Genomic DNA, 16,822 nt, shown 5'->3' on the forward strand with positions numbered 1-16,822 from the left:
TGGAAGGAAGCTCTCCCAATAAAGAAGGCTTTCCGCTTTATTAATCAACAACGCTAGGGAAAAAATCACGAAGTCTAGATAGAGATATTGACTGATTCCTATCAATTCATCACCTTGGGGTTCCCCCCCCCCTTTCTGATTACCGAAAGAAAAAATGTTTAGATGGTCTAATTTCTTTATTAGTGTATGTAATATATTTTTTGTTGCTTCCCTCGAACTGGTTCCTCAATAAAGAAACACAATTCATTGTCAACAAGCATATTTATTTTCTGTGTAACATAAAACACATTTATCGTGGGAGATAGTTGAACACGGTATCACTTCCAAAGAGAGTTCACAGACATTTTTTTTCCCACTTCCAATACTTACACGGCATATCCAAATGTTCACAACGAACACACCGAAACACATTGTAACATACAATTTGTGAATAAACTTTAGCCAAACCTTCAAGACGGATTTATACAGAGTTCTTAACAATACATCATGCTACAAAGTTTCCAAATTAATTACATACTTCCCAATTTATGACATGATCTTACAAATGAGGTTCAAGACGAATATAAATGACAAAAAAAATTACAATATCTGCTATTGTAGGAAAATTCATGGTATTACATATTAACACGTTCAGATAATTAGGACAAACAGTTTGTGGATTTTTTTTTTTTAAGGTGGTTACATGATCATTTAAATTCACTTTTCAAAGAACACTTTCCGCTATATTAAGTAAGATCAACGTAGAATAAGAAAACGGCCTTTAGCAGAAGCAGCTGAAGGTAGAAGCCAACGGGAGATATTAAACCGCTTTGTACAATATTGGCGTGTGTTTGCTTCCTCTCTCGAAATAGCAAAGAATCGAGAACAAAGATACATTGCAGCATATGGTTTTCATTTATAATTGCTTTGGAATAAATATATTATTTTAAATTTAAATATATTCAGACTTTTCGGTACCAAATTCTATACCAAAGCTATTGATGCGTGCTTTTCGAACGACTACACTTACATGTCTAAAAGCATTTTGCGATTCACATTAGTAACCTTGTAACATCCTTTTGACTACTAAAATACAGTATACTTTCGAAGATAGGTAGGCAGAGCAAGATATATAGGTAGGTAGTCTGGAAAATAGGTAGTACAAATAATTGCTGTAGATTGTAGTGGTTTGTGGAACATTTTCCCCCCCCTTACTTGCTGTTTAATCTTTTGTTAGTGTAGCTGTTACTTAAGATACTTTTCTAACAAAAATTTAAAATAAAAAAAAAAAGAAAACAAAAAGAGAAGTGCAGAGCTACTTATTCAAAATTAGGTAGTTTTTCTTAATGTGAGCCTAATGCACTTTTCCCCTTACACATGATTGGGACTATGGAGTCAGGTAGTTACTTCGGAAGGTCACGGTTTACTATCTGTGCAAGCAGCAGTTCTCCCACTGAAATGTCCCCTGAAGAAGCCCACCCAGGTTTGGGTTAATGAAGATTAAAAAAAACCAAGCTGATTGCAAGATGCTCTTAGGAGATATTACCGAAACGTTCGGCATAGGGCAGGTTTGGGGAGTATGGGAGAGTGGAGAGAAGGCTGGAAAACCAACCCAAGAAATGTTTTCATGTTTGCAAACGCTTGCTTTCAAGATGATCATTAAAGGGAACTGATTTCATTTTTAATAAAAAGTCTCCTTTTTTTTTTTTTTTTTTTCCTTTCTCCTTTAAAGGGAGCTTTTCCAACTGTCATGTGCACACACTATTCTAAGAGATCACTTCCTCGAGTGGGACTCCTTAGTCCTCCTCCTCTTCGTCTTCCTCCACTTTCTCGACAGAGGCTGCTGCTGACGTGGGCTCGTTGGGAGCCGGGGTGCTGGAGCTCTCCTCCTTGTGCTCCTTCTTCCACTTCATCCTCCGGTTTTGGAACCAGATTTTGATCTGCCTCTCCGTCAGGCAGAGGGCATGGGCGATCTCTATCCTTCGCCGCCGAGTCAGATAACGATTGAAGTGGAATTCCTTCTCCAGCTCCAGAGTCTGGTAGCGGGTGTAGGTCTGGCGCCCTCGCTTCCTATCTGGACCTGAAAACAGGCACACACACACGGTCAGGAGTTAGACAAGAAGAGAAGTGGAAAGTTTTCTATTTTTATTTTTCTTGTTGGTATTTAAATAAATAAATAAACAAACAAAAAAGTGGCCGAGCCAGACTGAACGATCCCCTTCTTCGACTTCCACCCGCCCCCCCACTTTGCCCTAACAAAGACATTTCAGCCACACGACCTGCCCTGCTCAGGCAGGGCAAAAATTAAGTTGCTCGAGACCTAGAAAAAGTGAAGAGAAAGCGTTCAGGAGAGGAGGTGGGGGAGGAAATTGCTTTTGGGAGGAGGAACTTTTCCCCCAGGCGATGTATTTCCCTAAAACCTTCCAGACTTTCACGTTTCGCAAGGGGAAATAAAAAGCTGGAAGGCCGGGCTGTATTTATTTTATTTTAATGTCTTGGGCTCCCCCCACCCATCCCGCCTGGATCGTAAACAATACATAGCATTTAGCTCCAGAAGAGAGCTCTCCTTTTTCACACACGCTCTCGTGCCCCAGTGCCCCCCTCCCCCCCTCCGTTTTCCTGTTTAGTACATTTCTATAGATTCTTATCTCCGTGGAAAGGGCAGGGGGGACGAGAGTGGCAACGCGAGCTGGCAAAGTCCTCAACACGCCGTCCCTCGCTCCTAAACGCCTCTGTCCCCTCCGCCTCGCCCGGCGAGCGGGATTTTTTTTTTCCCCAACTTCGACAAGAGGGCAGGGGAGACGCTTTATCCGTGGGGGCTCTGGGAGCCCGCAGCCAACTCTCCGCTTTTTCACAGCAAACAGCGCAAATCAACTCAATGCTAAAATTCCATAGCAAATGGAGTTAAATAAATTTACGAGGCTAGAACCCATTAATTGGGCAATAAAAAGTTTTATGATACTCATTTACATACAATGCCACGGGCTTTCTACGCAATGGCGCCTCGGCTATAATTAAAACCATAAAGGCTGTGCTGACAGTAATCCTGGCGACACGCTTTGCCTGGCTGCCACGGCTCCGAGCCCTCTCCGCTCGCCCCTACCTGAAGACCTCATCCAGGGGTATATCCGGAAATTAGGCTCAGCCTGGTTGTGCAGGTTGCTTTCCTCCGCTTTCTCACAGCTGGGTTTGGTTAGCTCATTGCAGAGGACGGGAATGTTCTGATCAAAAGAGGAACAATGCAGGTTGTAGGCATCAGAGCCCAGGCTGTATCCGGAAGAGAACGGGCTTTGATATATGGTACTGTTCACATTGTACAAGCCGGGCATGGAGGAGGCGAAGGCACCCGCGCCTGGTCCATAGCCGCTTCTCTGGGAGTTGCTTGCAAAGGAGCAAGAAGTAGGCTCCGCATTTTGGAAAAGAGAAGCCCCCGCCGTATATTTGCTAAAAAGCGCATTCACATAATACGAAGAGCTCATAATTTTGACCTGTGATTTGTTGTCCGGCAGGCTTCAGTGTCGGTTTTACGAGGTAGCGTGATATATGATAACATTACACCCCCAGATTTACACCAAACCCCATTTTCTTTTGGACCGAGCTGCCCGCAGCACGTGACCGGTCATGTGACGCCGCCCGCCAATCCCCGCCCGCCTCACAGGTGGTGCCGGCCGGGGCCCGACGGTGCCCGGCCATGGACGGGCTGGGCCCGCGGCCGCCGCCGCGCCCGGCAGCGCCCTCCAGCCGCCCTCCAGGCACCGCCGCCGCCGCCCGCCCGGCCCCCGGGGACACCGCACCCCGCCTGCTCGCCGCCGGACCGGGGGGCGCCGGGAGAAATCAGATTTTAACGCTCTAAATGTGTACGTGTGTGGTTGTCCATACGCGTCAGGTCTGAAGGAGGTGGCTCCTCGCCCCCCCCCGCCCCGCGTTGTTTCAGGGTTACAAGAAGCGGGCGGTAACCCTGCAACAGGGCTTGCCCGGCACCCCGCTCCGCTCCCGAGCCTTGGGAATCAAGGCGCTTCCCAGCAGCCAGCCCCCGAGGGGGGGCAAAAATCAAAGTCGCCCTCCCCGGGAAAGGAAAGGAGGAAAAAACCCGAAAACCACCCCCAAAAAAAAAACCCCAAACCCCCAAACAAACAACGACATCCACCTAAACAAAAAACTCCCACCCAACAACAGAACGCACGAAAAACCCCTACCACCCACCGCAAATAATGGCCAAAAAAAAAAAAAAAAATTAAAAATTGAAGACTCAACTTTCTGAATGTCTCAAAAAATAAAAGCAGAATAAATCGAAAGTCCAGAGTTGAAGAAATCGCCTGCAAATGGCTTCAAATGGCCGCCGCCTGTTTACTGCCCGAGTTACCTTTCCGCCCTACATACCTTGCAGTCCGGAGCGTTAGGCGGCAGCGGCACGCTCGGATGCCGGGGAGAGCTGCTGCTTTTCTAAACACTGGGCTCCCCAACAATGCGAATGGCTCTCCATTGAGGATGCTGCTCCGTGCCCTTCCTTTAAACGGATCGTAAAATGAGTTTCCTTCCCTCAGACAGGGAGTCCTGGTAAAGACAGCTTTTACTGCCTGCCTGTATTGCACATCATAAACTGGAAGAAGCACAATGGAATTGCCCCGGAAATTCTCCTTTCAATTATAGTTTGGTGCCCCGTGTACAAAGACTTTCTCACCAGTTAAAATTGTTCTTGCCGATATTTCGCACGGACCCTAAACTTTGTGTTTTGTAAACGTGGAGCACCCCCCTGCACACCTCCAACACACACCCGCGCACCCTTTGGCACCCTTTATGCGTGGTTATTGCGGCCCCATGAACACAGGTTACTGACAGAAGCAAATCAATTCTTGAAAGCCAGATCCCTGAGATACTGGTGCTTCAGAGCGTGCAGATGTGGTGGATGTGTGTAGATGTTTGCCAAGTGTTAAGTGTGTGAAAACGCAGATATTATTCGGAGGCATAAGGGAGAAGCCGCCGAAAGAGCCCCTTCGGTTATTTCTTCCAATTCACCAATATTAGACAATATCCTTGCGGTTGCAATCGCGGTACGGGAACTTGCCGGCAGAAGAGGCTGCTGGAAGGGAATAGAGGCCCAAGAACTTAAACGAATGCGATGCAAACAAAACGACGACCAAGAGGATCAAAGAGGCTGAAGTAGATGGCATTAGACCAATAAATTGCTCCTCTGGTGACAACACACCAAGATGCAAGGAAAAAGAAATAGCAAATATAACCAATGTCTGGACTTAAATATGGATAGCGTAGGACCAAATAGATTGTCTGGGTGGTTGCATTTCGACCTCTCCGATTCTCTACAATTTGCACATTTATGTGTTTTTCTTTGCTTATATGTGTTTATCGCTGCCACGTTTTTTTAAAATGTATTTTGCTTTCAGCTTATTTTTCCTTGCCAGCCTTCTAGATCAAAAAACCTTCACTGAATAAATGCTAGAAGGACCCCTAGACAAGGGTCCCCGCACCTTGTTGACTCCCCCCACCCTCTGCGACTTAGGCATAACGCTGCTTCTGAAACACCCTCTGAAATTTCTCGTTTTGTCGCTTACAGGATCAGGCTAGATTACCGCGCCTGTAAATTTTCATTTAAATTTATTTTTTTCCAATTGAGACAGGGTGAACAGGCGCAGATTTCAAGGTTTTGGTCATGGTAACATTCTCACACGCTTTTAAAAAGTAATCCTCTAGGACGGATTAATTGTATTTTTTTTTTTCCTTGTAAGCTCTGGACAACTCCTCTTTGGCACTGAGCTTTTCCGGGAAGTAAAATGTAGTGATAAAACGGTGCTCGTAAGTTATAAGCGACCTGGGAGCACTACATGATTATGGCTTGTGTACTAAGCAGTATCTTGATGTGGTTCATAGTAGAGAAGATTTTGTTGGTTTGGAATCTGTTCTCGCCATAATTTATCCACGATTATAATGGAACATGCTGTGCCAAGTTATTACTTAGTATGACGATGCATAAACACTTTTTAATTTCAATATAATTTTACTGCCCAAGGAAAAAAATAATTACTCATAATAAGTTTAGCAATGCCATTGTAGACTAACATTTGATAGGAAGGCTCTTGTTAGAAAGCAGGGAGTGGCTGTTGATCCTTATCCCTAGAAAGTATTAAATCTTTGAATCAGTGCGGGAAAAAACTAGCTCAGTACATTCCCGTTGCTGAATTTCGATAAAAAGAGAATGGCTTTGATTTAAGGAAATGGAAGTAAGATGCAGAGAAAATAGTTCTGTTACAGAGTACTATGCAGGGATTTGTTTAGTTGTCTGGCTTAAACTTACGAAATACAACGTTTATCCTTCAGCCCATATTTTATGCTTCCTTTCCTCCTGCATTTATTTTCCTTCCAATTACTTTTTTCCCCCGTCTCTTTTGGCAATTGCCATCTGAAAATATTCCACAACTCCACACTAAGCCTCATTCTCAAGACGCGGCAGCCAACAAAAGCAAAGCGGCAAAAAGAAAAAAAAGAAAAAAAAAAAAAAGGAGAAAAAAAAAGGGGAAAAAAGAAAAAAAAAGGAAAACGATTCGAGGAAACAAAATAGACGGCGAGAACAAGTTAGGAATGACTTTGAGAGACACGTCAAGTTTGCAGAGCATCAGCCTTCTCACATCTGTGTAATATAACCACAACGGGTCCCACAGAGCTGAAATTGCTTCGGACACAAGCAGGGCTTTTTATTTGTATCAAAGACAGCTGTTGAAGAATTTCACCCGCCGGTAAATAATTTTCAAACTAGATTTTTGCAGCACTGCCGGTTCCCCGCGCGGCTGTCTCAGTCACGCGGAGCGGACAAGGGCATTGGAAAAATCCATCGGTTGGCCCCAGAGCTCCAAGGGTGAAGCTCTTCGGGCGCACTCCTCCCAGGCTGAGCCGGGGACACCCTCTTACATCCTGCCCGGACCCTTCAATTCCTTTATCCCAATATTTCATTTCACAGCAGCCCTTCGGGAGATCAGGATACCCTGTTTGCAGGCTCAGAGCTTAAGCAGAGAAGAGCAAAGGTCTGGGGCAAAGGAGAAAAAGAGGAGCTGGCAGTTGGGTGCCAGGGCTCAATCCGTCTCTATCACATAATAGGAAATGTCTCGGTATTTTGAGAATAATAAATGCACGGTGTGTCCTTGGTGCAGATCAAGCTTTACTTTCTCCACGAGTGCACTGAGCGTGGCCAGGCTGTAAACGCAGCCCTGACGGCGCCAGGCCGGCGGGATAAGGCGGGGAAAAAACTCGGGGATAAGCGGGGGGGCAAAAAGAACCCTCAGACCTATGGGCCTTTGTTAAAACCATCTCAGCTCTTCCAAGCCCAGTTATGCTCCCATAAAGTCGACATTTTAGGAGCTGTCGGGGAGGCGGGCGAGCGCTTGATGGCGGAGGGCGGCCGGGCGCTGTTCCGCGGGCTCACAGCGCCACCTGCCGCCGCCCGGCCGCCACTGCTGCGCCGCCGCCGCCCGCCCGAGCCCGCGGCCCGGCCCGCCAGCCCGCGGCAAGATAAATGTGCACCTCCCAGCCTGGATTTAAGCACGGGAAGGCCAATAAAAGGTTGTTATTTCCGCTCTCCCGCTTTATCTAAAACAGCCAGACAAAACAAATGAAAAGGCTTTTGTAGAAAATCTTAATTGTGGCTGGACAGTTGTAAACTCATTAAGAGCCGAATTCCAGACAGTTTGCAGACCCGTCATTTATTACACACTCTTAATGCTGATTCTTTGAAGTTGCCTCTGTCTGCAACAACAGAGGGCGTCCCAGCATCCCCAAATACTGGCTCGGGGATCAATTAGGGGTTTTTTTGTGTGTGTGCACGCCAGAACGAGCTCCCTTTTGCTAATTAGAACTCATCAAATCTTACCTCGGATTTATTTCCTTTTTTTTTTTTTTTTTTTTTTTTTTTAAAGATGAAGTCGAAAGCATTTTTTTTCCTCCCGCAGTTCTGCACATCTGTAAACTTCTTGCCGGCTCCCTAAGTTTTGTCTTCAGCCCTGCAGCGTTTTACACCCCATAAATGGTTACAGCAGTCATTTTCTTTTATTGCACTGTAGTATGGCTCTGAATTTTCCTAACAACAACTTCTGCCAAGACCATAAGCGTGTTCCGTTCTATTTTGCTTTCAGTAAATATACGTATATATATGTATATATGTGTAAAGGTACCTTCATAAAACAAGAAGGATTTTATTGTTATTCGCCATATTTGCAAACAAGGGTCGGTGTGGTGTAGAGCTGTGCTGCGATTCATGTTATGGAGGATATCCACTGTGAGCAGTAAGATGTCCGCCCAAAACAAGGGTAAATTTCAGCAAGCTCATAGACTTTGCTATTTTCTTTTGTTGCTGAGCTTGGTTTGGCTTGGGGCGGCGGGGGAGGGGTAGGTGCAATGGGGAGGGGATGTATGGAAATATTCCACTCCAAAGAAACCATCCTTCTCTTTTTAAAAATGAATAACAATTTTGTGTTCTCTGCTGTAGACTGTTGCCGGCCCGCCGCTTTCCTTCGGCTAAATCAGCCACTAAAATTGACACCATAAATTCTACCATAATTGTCAGTAAAATTTTATCTGATTCTATATCTACCTATAAATACATATATAATCTGAGGCGCTAGTAAAACGCGACGGGTTGTATTTATTTGCCACGGGACATTTAAAAGGGGAAAAAATTACAAAAGTGAAGGCAAGGGAAGGAAAAAAGTGGATGACGTTTGAAATAACATATTTTGCATGGGCAATTATCTCTAGCAGGGAATTTGAAATGAACGCCTTGGTAAGGCGAGCCTTCTCACAGGGGTTGTGGAAGCACACTTAGTGCTGGACATTTTCTGGTGGAGGCTAATTAACAGTCTCAGTTTAAATGTCGCTGTCTGAGCAGATTTACATTATTGTCCGCGCTAAAGAACGTCGGACATTTTGGTTTCGTCCCAGTTCCCGCAGCCCCGGCGGCGAATTTTATTAAAACGGCGTTAGCTCGGCACCGTGCCCCGCTGCCATCCAAGGGGCTCCCTCCGCGCACTGCTAAGCACCAGCTTACCAAATCGCACCAAAGGGGGGAAGAAATCCCTACCCTCAGAGAAGCTATGGCATTTAGGACCTGAATCTGTCCATTTCGTATAAAAATAAGACCAAATTTCCATCACCTGGGGGCTGCGTTTATAAAACTGTGGGTTTGCCTTGGCTTGAAAATAATACCACTCCTCGCCTCGCCTCTGCAGCTGCCCTAGCCCCGCCACATATCTGCTGGCGAGATTCGGTGTGCCGGGGAAGAATCTCTCCTCAATAATCTTAAAACATCACAAAATAGAAAAGAATCAATATATTTTATTTGGCAAAAAGTTAAATATCATTTCAACACAACGATTTGGTCAGTAGGCCATGAGGTAACTGTTTCAAAATAGACAGTGTATGCTCTGCATCAACATAACTTCCCAGATTTTTTTTTAATCGATACAAATTTACAGTAACCAAATGTAGGTTTTTATAATGTATAATTTATTATCAATAAAATTAACCTTCATTACAGTAACCATCAAATCATTCGATTAAAATTCAAACATAAACCATAGGTAGTTACCCTTTTCACATATACGTATAGCTCCGAAATCTGCTAACTGCTCACTGGTGCAAAAACAATATTTAAGCTAGTTTGTTTATTTACTTTTTTTAATATATAGATTATATATACAACCGACAAAGACAGTACTATATATGTATCAACTGTGCATACTAAAATGACTTGCTTCATATTTTGAGAACCGTAATTCCCAGACATCCCGAACGAACGGTTTTTTCTACCTTTTTTTTTTTTTTTATTTTGCATTGGGATATATATAATATATATATTTTACAATCAAAGGTTAACTGTCTAATTATACAGAAAAGACTTAATACACTACAGAGCTATACTCTATGCAATTTTTGTAATAAACAACCTGAGTTCAAATTGAATTCTAGCTTACACCATTACATCCGGTACAGCACCCAAGCACATAAATTGAGTCACAAACATAATTACCACAATAAAACACAGTGTTCAAGTATTAGAGCAGAGATCTCTCTGCCACGCAAAAAGCAAATAAAATTAACTACGTAGACTAAACTATACAGTCCGTAAATAGTTGTGCATTATGAAAAGGTAGTTTTTTCTTTTTTTTTTTTTCTTTCCATAAGTGAAGAAACAGGTAGATTTATACAAGCCAGTTAAACAGCCTTTTCGTGCTAATGCCCCCTTTTTCTTTCCTATTAGAAAATTAAAAGTCTTACTGTACCTCTCCTGGCAATCTGGCCTCTGTGACTATCATTGTACAATCATAATCAGAATTTGCCAAGGGAAAAATGAGGCCTGGACCCAGACGCATTGCATGGCAGGGCTCGAGGGGATGATTTTTTTGTCTGTCTGTTTTTACTTTTTTCTTTTTTTCTTTTTTTTTTTTCTTTTACTTTACGCATTTTCATTTTAACCCACGTGTCGTCATCATTCGTCCTTCGCTCGATCTTTGTTGATTTTCTTCATTTTCATCCTCCTGTTCTGAAACCAGATTTTCACTTGTCTCTCTGTTAAATTGAGGAGCCTGGCCACCTCGTATCTACGGTCCCTAGTGAGATACATATTGAACAGAAACTCCTTCTCCAGTTCCAGCGTCTGATGCTTGGTGTAAGGGCACCGCTTTTTCCTGGTGGACCTTGCATGGAGCCAGTTTGCAGCTGGATTATCTACAACGAAAACAACAGAAGTTCAGGCTGAGGGGGAGGGTGGGAGGTGGAGGGAGGGGGCTGGGAGGGAAATCCACGCAGAAACAGCCCATCAGGTGTTCCGGTATTCGTGTTTAGGACGTGGCTCTCATTTCCCCAGGCACAGAGGCTCGTGAGGCACAATGGACTCCAAAATACAGACACATGGGGAGGTCACACGCAATCGCACGCGGCAAAGCCCCGTTGCCCCCGCCTCCCCTTGCCTTTTTTATTGTTTGGGGAGAATACAATTTTTAAATACTTTCTCCTCCTCTCTCTTCCTCACTCTCTAACTCCCTCCCTCCTTCCTGGCCTCCCCACACCTCAAACTGCCAGCCCGGGGAGTAATCAGCCAGATCAACATGTCATCGAAATTGTTTGTCTTTTTAATCTCTACCTTCTCCTGTGTCATCCCTGGCAAAACCCGGGGAGCTGGCGAGTTAATCTACAGCTGGCATAATTAAACCCTCGCCCTCTTAGGACCCTTATTCGCACGGCGTTAATCGCGATAGTAATCCCGAGGCGCTCTGCCACCAGTCTCGTAGTCCTGGGAGCATCCAGCCCGGGGTTTTCCACCGAGGAGACGAAAGGGGGAGGGGAGGAACCAAGTCAACGGCGAGGTTTCTGTTCTCAGCCCAGCAATAGCCGCCCTGTCCTGAGAGCCGTCTCAAAAAAGATCTGATTCACATCCAGTGCTTTCTAGGCACCCCTCTCCCCGGCGTCTGCCCACGCCTGGGAGCGCGGCGAGGCAGGAGGATGTGACACGTCCTGCTGAGTTTGCTGGGGTGGCAGGAGTGGGGATGGGCGGCTACTGCATTTCTCTCTCTCTCCTTATTTTTTATTTTTTAAATGTGTTTTTAAGTTGCAGTTGTAGGGTGGGTTTTTGTTTTCCTTTCACCCTGGAAAGCCAGAGCCGTCCTAGATCCCGTTCGAGCTTGAGAAAGGCAGCTCTGGCTTCTGCAGAAGGCAGACCCCGGCGGGCTGGCGCAGCGGCGGCGGCAGCGGCCGGTGCTCGGCCGCGTAATTAGCCCCAGCGCCTCGACACCTCCCCGCGGCCGGCGCAGAGCCCTGAAGTCCATTACCCTCGCCGTCCCACTTACTTGGATCGATCTGCGGTTTCTCTCCGTTTGCCTCACTTTCTCCATTGCTTTCAGAGAATGCGCCTTCGTGGCTTTGCTTATCCCTATCAACTGGAGGAGAACCACAAGCATAATCAGAGAGAGACAAAGTGTGAGTGTCAAACGTGGTACAGTCAGCCCTCCTGGCCGCCAGCGGTTCAGGTTTAATGCCGTAATGCCTGCTGGTAGGTAACCCGGGGAAAGACAAGGAGCCCGGCACAGGCTCAAGCCACGAACGCATGTACCTGCCGTCGGGCGGTGCCACGGGCGCCTGGTGGTGCGCGTAGGGGTGGTACACGGCGGGGACGCCGCTGGCGCCGGCGGGGTGCGCGGGGCTCCAGGGGGGGCCGAAGACGGGCGCCTTGGGCTGGAAGCTGCAGGGGGCCAGCTCGGGGTGCTCGGCCAGCGCCGCCGGCCGCGGCGGCGGCCCCAGCGGGGCGGGGGCGTAGCGGGGCGCCGCCAGCTCGTCCCCCTCCGGCACCAGGAAGGAGTCCACGTAGTAATTGCTGAGGGTCCCGGGAGCCGACATGGCGGGCGGGCGGGCGGCGGCGGACCCGCCGCGGTTCGGGGCTGCGGGTTTCACGTAACAACTTGGTGCTGGCGGAGAAGTAGAGTCAGTAATAAGTTGAGGGCAGCGCAGGCGCCCATTGGCTGCGCCTGTCACGTGGCGGGGGAGCAGAACAATAAAGTATAAATCAGTCCGCGGGCTATTAATGGGTCAGTGTTTTCCAGCCATAATTTTTATAGCGAGGCCATATGTTTTTATGCAAAGGGATATTTGAGTTATACGGCGGGGTTTGTTTTAATTGCGGCCAACTGAGATTAAAAGATCAGATTCCGTATTACAGCCCCCCTCCCCTCTTTCTCTCTCTCTTCCTCTCTCTCTCCCCCCCCTCTCTCTTTTTCTTTTTCTTTTTTTTTTCGTTTAAGCGGACTATATTATATCAAAATTAATCATCCCATCAGTGGGTCGTGTTCTCCGCGAAAAAAAATCCCGCCACCCTTGTGATCGGAGACCTTCACATAAAATGATACAATAACTGAAGCAATAAAAAGAGCAAAATAGTAGTTGCGGTATACTGTATTTAAATATACATTATTATATTTCATAAGGAGTTATTGTTTCGGGAGCCACGGGGTTGTTATTAAGTCAGTAACTATGAGCGCTCTCATTTGCATCGCTGTGTTTCACAGCAGTAAAAATTTACGAGTGCTTGGAAAGGTTAAATTATACTATTGTGTTTAGTTTGGGAACCCACTGTAAATAATACCGTTCCGTTCGGCTCAGAGCTGGCAGCGGAAAGTCAAATTCAACGTATCCCCTTTCCGAAACCCCGCCGCAGAGCCGGCCCTCCCCGCCCGGTCGGAGAAGGACAGGGGCAGGCGCTGGCTCGGTATTTAGCCTGGCCCGCACCAAACTGCACTTCACCACCCCACCCCGCCGGGCACGGCGCGGCAGTGACCGAAACACCCTCCTCGTCCTCCCCGCTGCCCCTGCCCTTGGACCGGGGACCCCTTGGCCAGGCCGGGGAGAGGAGCCGGGCTGGGCGGCGGTGCGGCGGCGGCCGGAGGGGAGCCGCCGTCCTGGCCGGGAGGGAAGGAGTGCGGGCAGAGCCGGGCGGCGGTATTTATCACCACAATTAATTCAACTATGCAGGGAAGCAGCGGGGGGAAAGGGGAGAAAATGCCCCGTCTCCCCTCTGCCGAAAGGCACCCTGCTTCTCCAGGCGGCTATCAAAGGGGCGTTCGCAGTCGGCCGTCCGGCATTCTGGTGAATCAAATTTATGTGCAAATATAGTTATTTATTTGCTGGCACCTCCTGTGACTGCAGGACACACGCTAGCGGCATCGGAAGCCGAGCGGAGGGTTACAATCCTCCGCAGAAGGAGGGGAGGGTGCGCGGGGGAAAGTAAGAGGCGGCCAGATCCAAGTCCAGTGTTAGGAATTAAAGTAGTGGCTGAGCTCTTGGCAAACATGCCTGCAACTCCCTGATTTCTCCCTGGCGGACATTCATGCTGTTTATCCCCGTGGCTGGCGAAGGAGCGCGGTCACTAAGATGCAGGGGGCACCAAAAAAATCGCCGTGAGAGGCTCAATTTACTCGAAATATCTTGTATTGAAAATAGAGCCCAGCAAATGGTAGGGACGACTGAGTAATGATTAAAATCGCGTGTAAATATTGTGCATGCGAAAGTGTGGTTCTAATTAGTTTTACATCGCTATGTGGGCTGTCTCTCTCCCTCTCTCTCTCGCTCTCCTTCTTTCTTTTTCTTTTCATGTCTTCTCAACAGTTTAATCCGAAATCTTACAGAGGGCCTATTTTAACACCGCTCTCTCCCACATTCAAAATTACAAAGGCTCATAATGAAACTATTATCCCCCATTAGAGTTCGAAAATCGTGGAACAGTTGCAAGATCTCAATAAACAAGGGGCCCGTTATTTTCTAACAATTTTAAAAATGCAAATAAAGCTCTCTGCTTTTTTGGGTGTTTTTTTTTTTTTCTTTTCTCCCATTGTATAGACACTCCGTAATAGAAAAAAAAATAATTGTATTTCTTTCCTGGAAAGACGGAACTCCACGTCATTTGTATTTATTATTAAGAGTCAGCTGTGGTGAAATGTGATTGTAGAACTTCCTTTTTCCATTCAGAAAAAATAATCTTAGCTGCAGGAGTCCTGGATGTTTATATTCGAATTTGGGTTCTCAACTTCAGCAGCGGGTTTTATTTTTTTGGTTCCTCACCAAAACTAATAGCAAATGAATAACAATAACAATAGCGCTTAAAAGAACGTGACTGCATTTTTATTTCCCCTGTAAAATTCCGCATTTGTTCGCTGCCAGCATCCATGAGGCAGAAGAGTATGTACAGAAAGTAAGAGGAGAAATACAGCAAATAATTAGGTATTTTTTCACGCGGTCACGTTGCTGATAATTACGCTGGGATATTTTACTTTTTTAAGGCCGTTTTAGATCCATTTTCACCCAAAGTACATTTTTCATACGAGCCACGTAGGCGATTTCTCTTCATCAATTTACTTTGCAAATTTCTTAAGGTTTTGGTGACTTACACCTTCGGGGGCAAAAGACCCCAAACAGGGCAGAAACAACATTGACAAAAAAATGCTATATGAAACCAGAATTCCCAGGAACGAAGCACTGCTGGAGCGATCGTGTCCTAATAAAAGTACTCCCTGTCCTCCATCCCAACAGAACCGAACTAGCAGGGCTCCTATTCCGCTAGCTCCAGCACCCAGCTCAATCAGGAAGGATCCTGTCGGTTTTTAAGAGGGGGGGCATCTGCAAGGGCTGCTTCATTAGCCACGCACCACGGAGGCGCTCAGCATACGCGGGCGCGGGGCAGGAATTCGCGGGCGTTGGCGATCTCTCCTGAACGGGAAGTTCAGGATCGCCTTTCCCAGGGTTTCCTGCCACTGCAGACCTCTCTCACGGAACCAGTGGTGGTACGAAGCCACGAAGGGGTTTTGGCACAGTGAAGAGAAAAAATGATTCAGAATTTAGAGGAAGCAGTCCAAAATCAGGATGAGGCGATTCAACTGGGAATCAAAAGGGCAGAGGCAAAAGACGCCATACAGGCACACACAGACACGGGACTGTAAATACACTCCCCGAAATGTACACAGACACTGCAGATAGCCCGTCAGACCTTGTGTGGAGAGGCAAACACAAGCACTTAAATTTGACTGCAATGCAGAGCTCTGCTCCTGCCCCGGCCGGGGACGACTGCTTTTCTGAGTACGGCTGAAATCCGCTATCCAAATTCATCTGAGCTCCTGCAGCCCAGCCTGAAGTTTCGAAAAAGTTCTTAGGTTTCACTATTGTTATTTTTTTAAGGCAAACATAATCGCCACGGCTAAAAAAATAAATAGAAATAAATGAGCAACGAGTGAGTTTTCTGTCCCTTTCCCCGCCCTCCTTTCGTCCGCGGACGGTGCCCCGCTCCGCGGCCGCGGCGGCGCTGGCTGCTGGCGGAGGGCCCGGCGGGAGCCCGCCCATTGCCCGCGGTCGCGCTGCGAACACAAAAGGCGGCGGTGGCGGCGACGGCAGCGGGCCCGGAGAGGTCGCTGTTGCCCGTTCCGCCGCCGCGGAGAGCCCGCACTGCAATCGTGATCGTAACCGAGGCCTTGCGGGCCGCGGGGCAGCCGGCGCCCCCGGGCAGCCCCGGAGTAGCGGGCCCGACGGCGGAGGCACGGAGGTGGCGGAGCCGTGCGCCCGCCTCCGGCAGCGCCAGCCAGAACCGGCCACCCCGCCACGGGAGCCGAGAGCCGCCGGCCGGGCCGGGCACCCCCGCCGCCGCTGGGTCCACCCGGCCGCGGGCGCTGCGCTCCGGGCCCCAGTTTTTGATGATGCCTGGAGTGGGGCAGGTAGATTTGATCTCTCCCCACCCCCTCCCCCAGGCACTCTTTCAGGTCTCTCGGTTTTTAATAAATCCAGATTGAAAAATACAACAGTCACCCACCTCCCCCCCGGCCCCCCGAGCTCGACCCACACCGAGCGGAATGCAAAAACGCACCTGACCTTGAATGCAGCCAACGAGATATATTAAAAACCCGCAAGCAGGCCGGGACTCGCTTAGGAGCTAGCTAACCTTGAAGAACTTGTCAAGCTTCCCCCCTCGGCTGCCGTGTTTATCTGAGGAATCAAAGGAGGCTCCGCTGCAGATGGGAAACAATGGCATTGGGACTTGACGCCTACAGTTCACTTCAGTGCTAAGATTTCTTCGGGTAGAAAGGACCCTCGCACCAAGCATACCTGGTGATGATATCAACTGAAGTAATTAAGGCAGTTTCGTGCTGTAGAGAGAAAGGTGGAGCCCCAACAACATGAAACTACCTAAACCACAGAGCAGTTCTCAGGCGCTAATTATTACTTTCCCCATTGCCGTGGTCCTTAACGCAAGGATCCCGCTACGAAAATAAAACCAGAAACGTGACTAAAACATGCCTCTCGCCCTCCCGCC

At 47.6% G+C, this 16,822-nt stretch overlaps 2 protein-coding genes and 1 long non-coding RNA gene across 4 annotated transcripts; 1 reads left to right on the top strand and 2 right to left on the bottom strand.

Moving 5' to 3' along the window:
* Positions 1 to 242: 242 nt before the first annotated feature.
* HOXA7 (homeobox A7) lies at positions 243 to 3,586 on the bottom strand. The gene is made up of 2 exons (XM_041466874.1): positions 3,083 to 3,586; positions 243 to 2,059 (listed from the first exon to the last, which is right to left on the bottom strand). The coding sequence occupies exons 1-2, from the start codon at positions 3,456 to 3,458 to the stop codon at positions 1,776 to 1,778; spliced, it is 660 nt and encodes a 219-aa protein (XP_041322808.1). The 5' UTR covers positions 3,459 to 3,586; the 3' UTR covers positions 243 to 1,775.
* A 5,713-nt stretch (positions 3,587 to 9,299) lies between these two features.
* Positions 9,300 to 12,646, bottom strand: HOXA9 (homeobox A9). Of its 2 annotated transcripts, none has more exons than XM_041466662.1 (2): positions 11,826 to 12,642; positions 9,300 to 10,707 (listed from the first exon to the last, which is right to left on the bottom strand). In XM_041466662.1, the coding sequence occupies exons 1-2, from the start codon at positions 12,370 to 12,372 to the stop codon at positions 10,469 to 10,471; spliced, it is 786 nt and encodes a 261-aa protein (XP_041322596.1). In that variant the 5' UTR covers positions 12,373 to 12,642; the 3' UTR covers positions 9,300 to 10,468. The 2 variants fall into 2 exon arrangements, 1 of the variants encoding a protein (XP_041322596.1); XR_005955041.1 differs by having other exon boundaries at positions 10,581 to 10,707; positions 11,123 to 12,646.
* On the top strand, positions 11,821 to 12,911 carry LOC121353113. The gene is made up of 2 exons (XR_005955042.1): positions 11,821 to 11,955; positions 12,774 to 12,911. It is a non-coding gene; the product is annotated as an uncharacterized LOC121353113 (long non-coding RNA).
* Positions 12,912 to 16,822: the final 3,911 nt, after the last annotated feature.

The sequence above is a fragment of the Pyrgilauda ruficollis genome, unplaced genomic scaffold (assembly GCF_017590135.1).
Source record: "Pyrgilauda ruficollis isolate IOZ18807 unplaced genomic scaffold, ASM1759013v1 scaffold2, whole genome shotgun sequence".
NCBI lineage: Eukaryota > Metazoa > Chordata > Aves > Passeriformes > Passeridae > Pyrgilauda > Pyrgilauda ruficollis.

Coding starts and splice junctions, on each gene's coding strand:
- HOXA7 (XM_041466874.1), bottom strand. CDS start 3,458: ATGAGCTCTTCGTATTATGTGAATGCGCTTTTTAGCAAATATACGGCG. Junction 2,060..3,082: donor CCCCTGGATGAGGTCTTCAG/GTAGGGGCGAGC, acceptor GCCTGTTTTCAG/GTCCAGATAGGAAGCGAGGG.
- HOXA9 (XM_041466662.1), bottom strand. CDS start 12,372: ATGTCGGCTCCCGGGACCCTCAGCAATTACTACGTGGACTCCTTCCTG. Junction 10,708..11,825: donor GAAACCGCAGATCGATCCAA/GTAAGTGGGACG, acceptor TTTTCGTTGTAG/ATAATCCAGCTGCAAACTGG.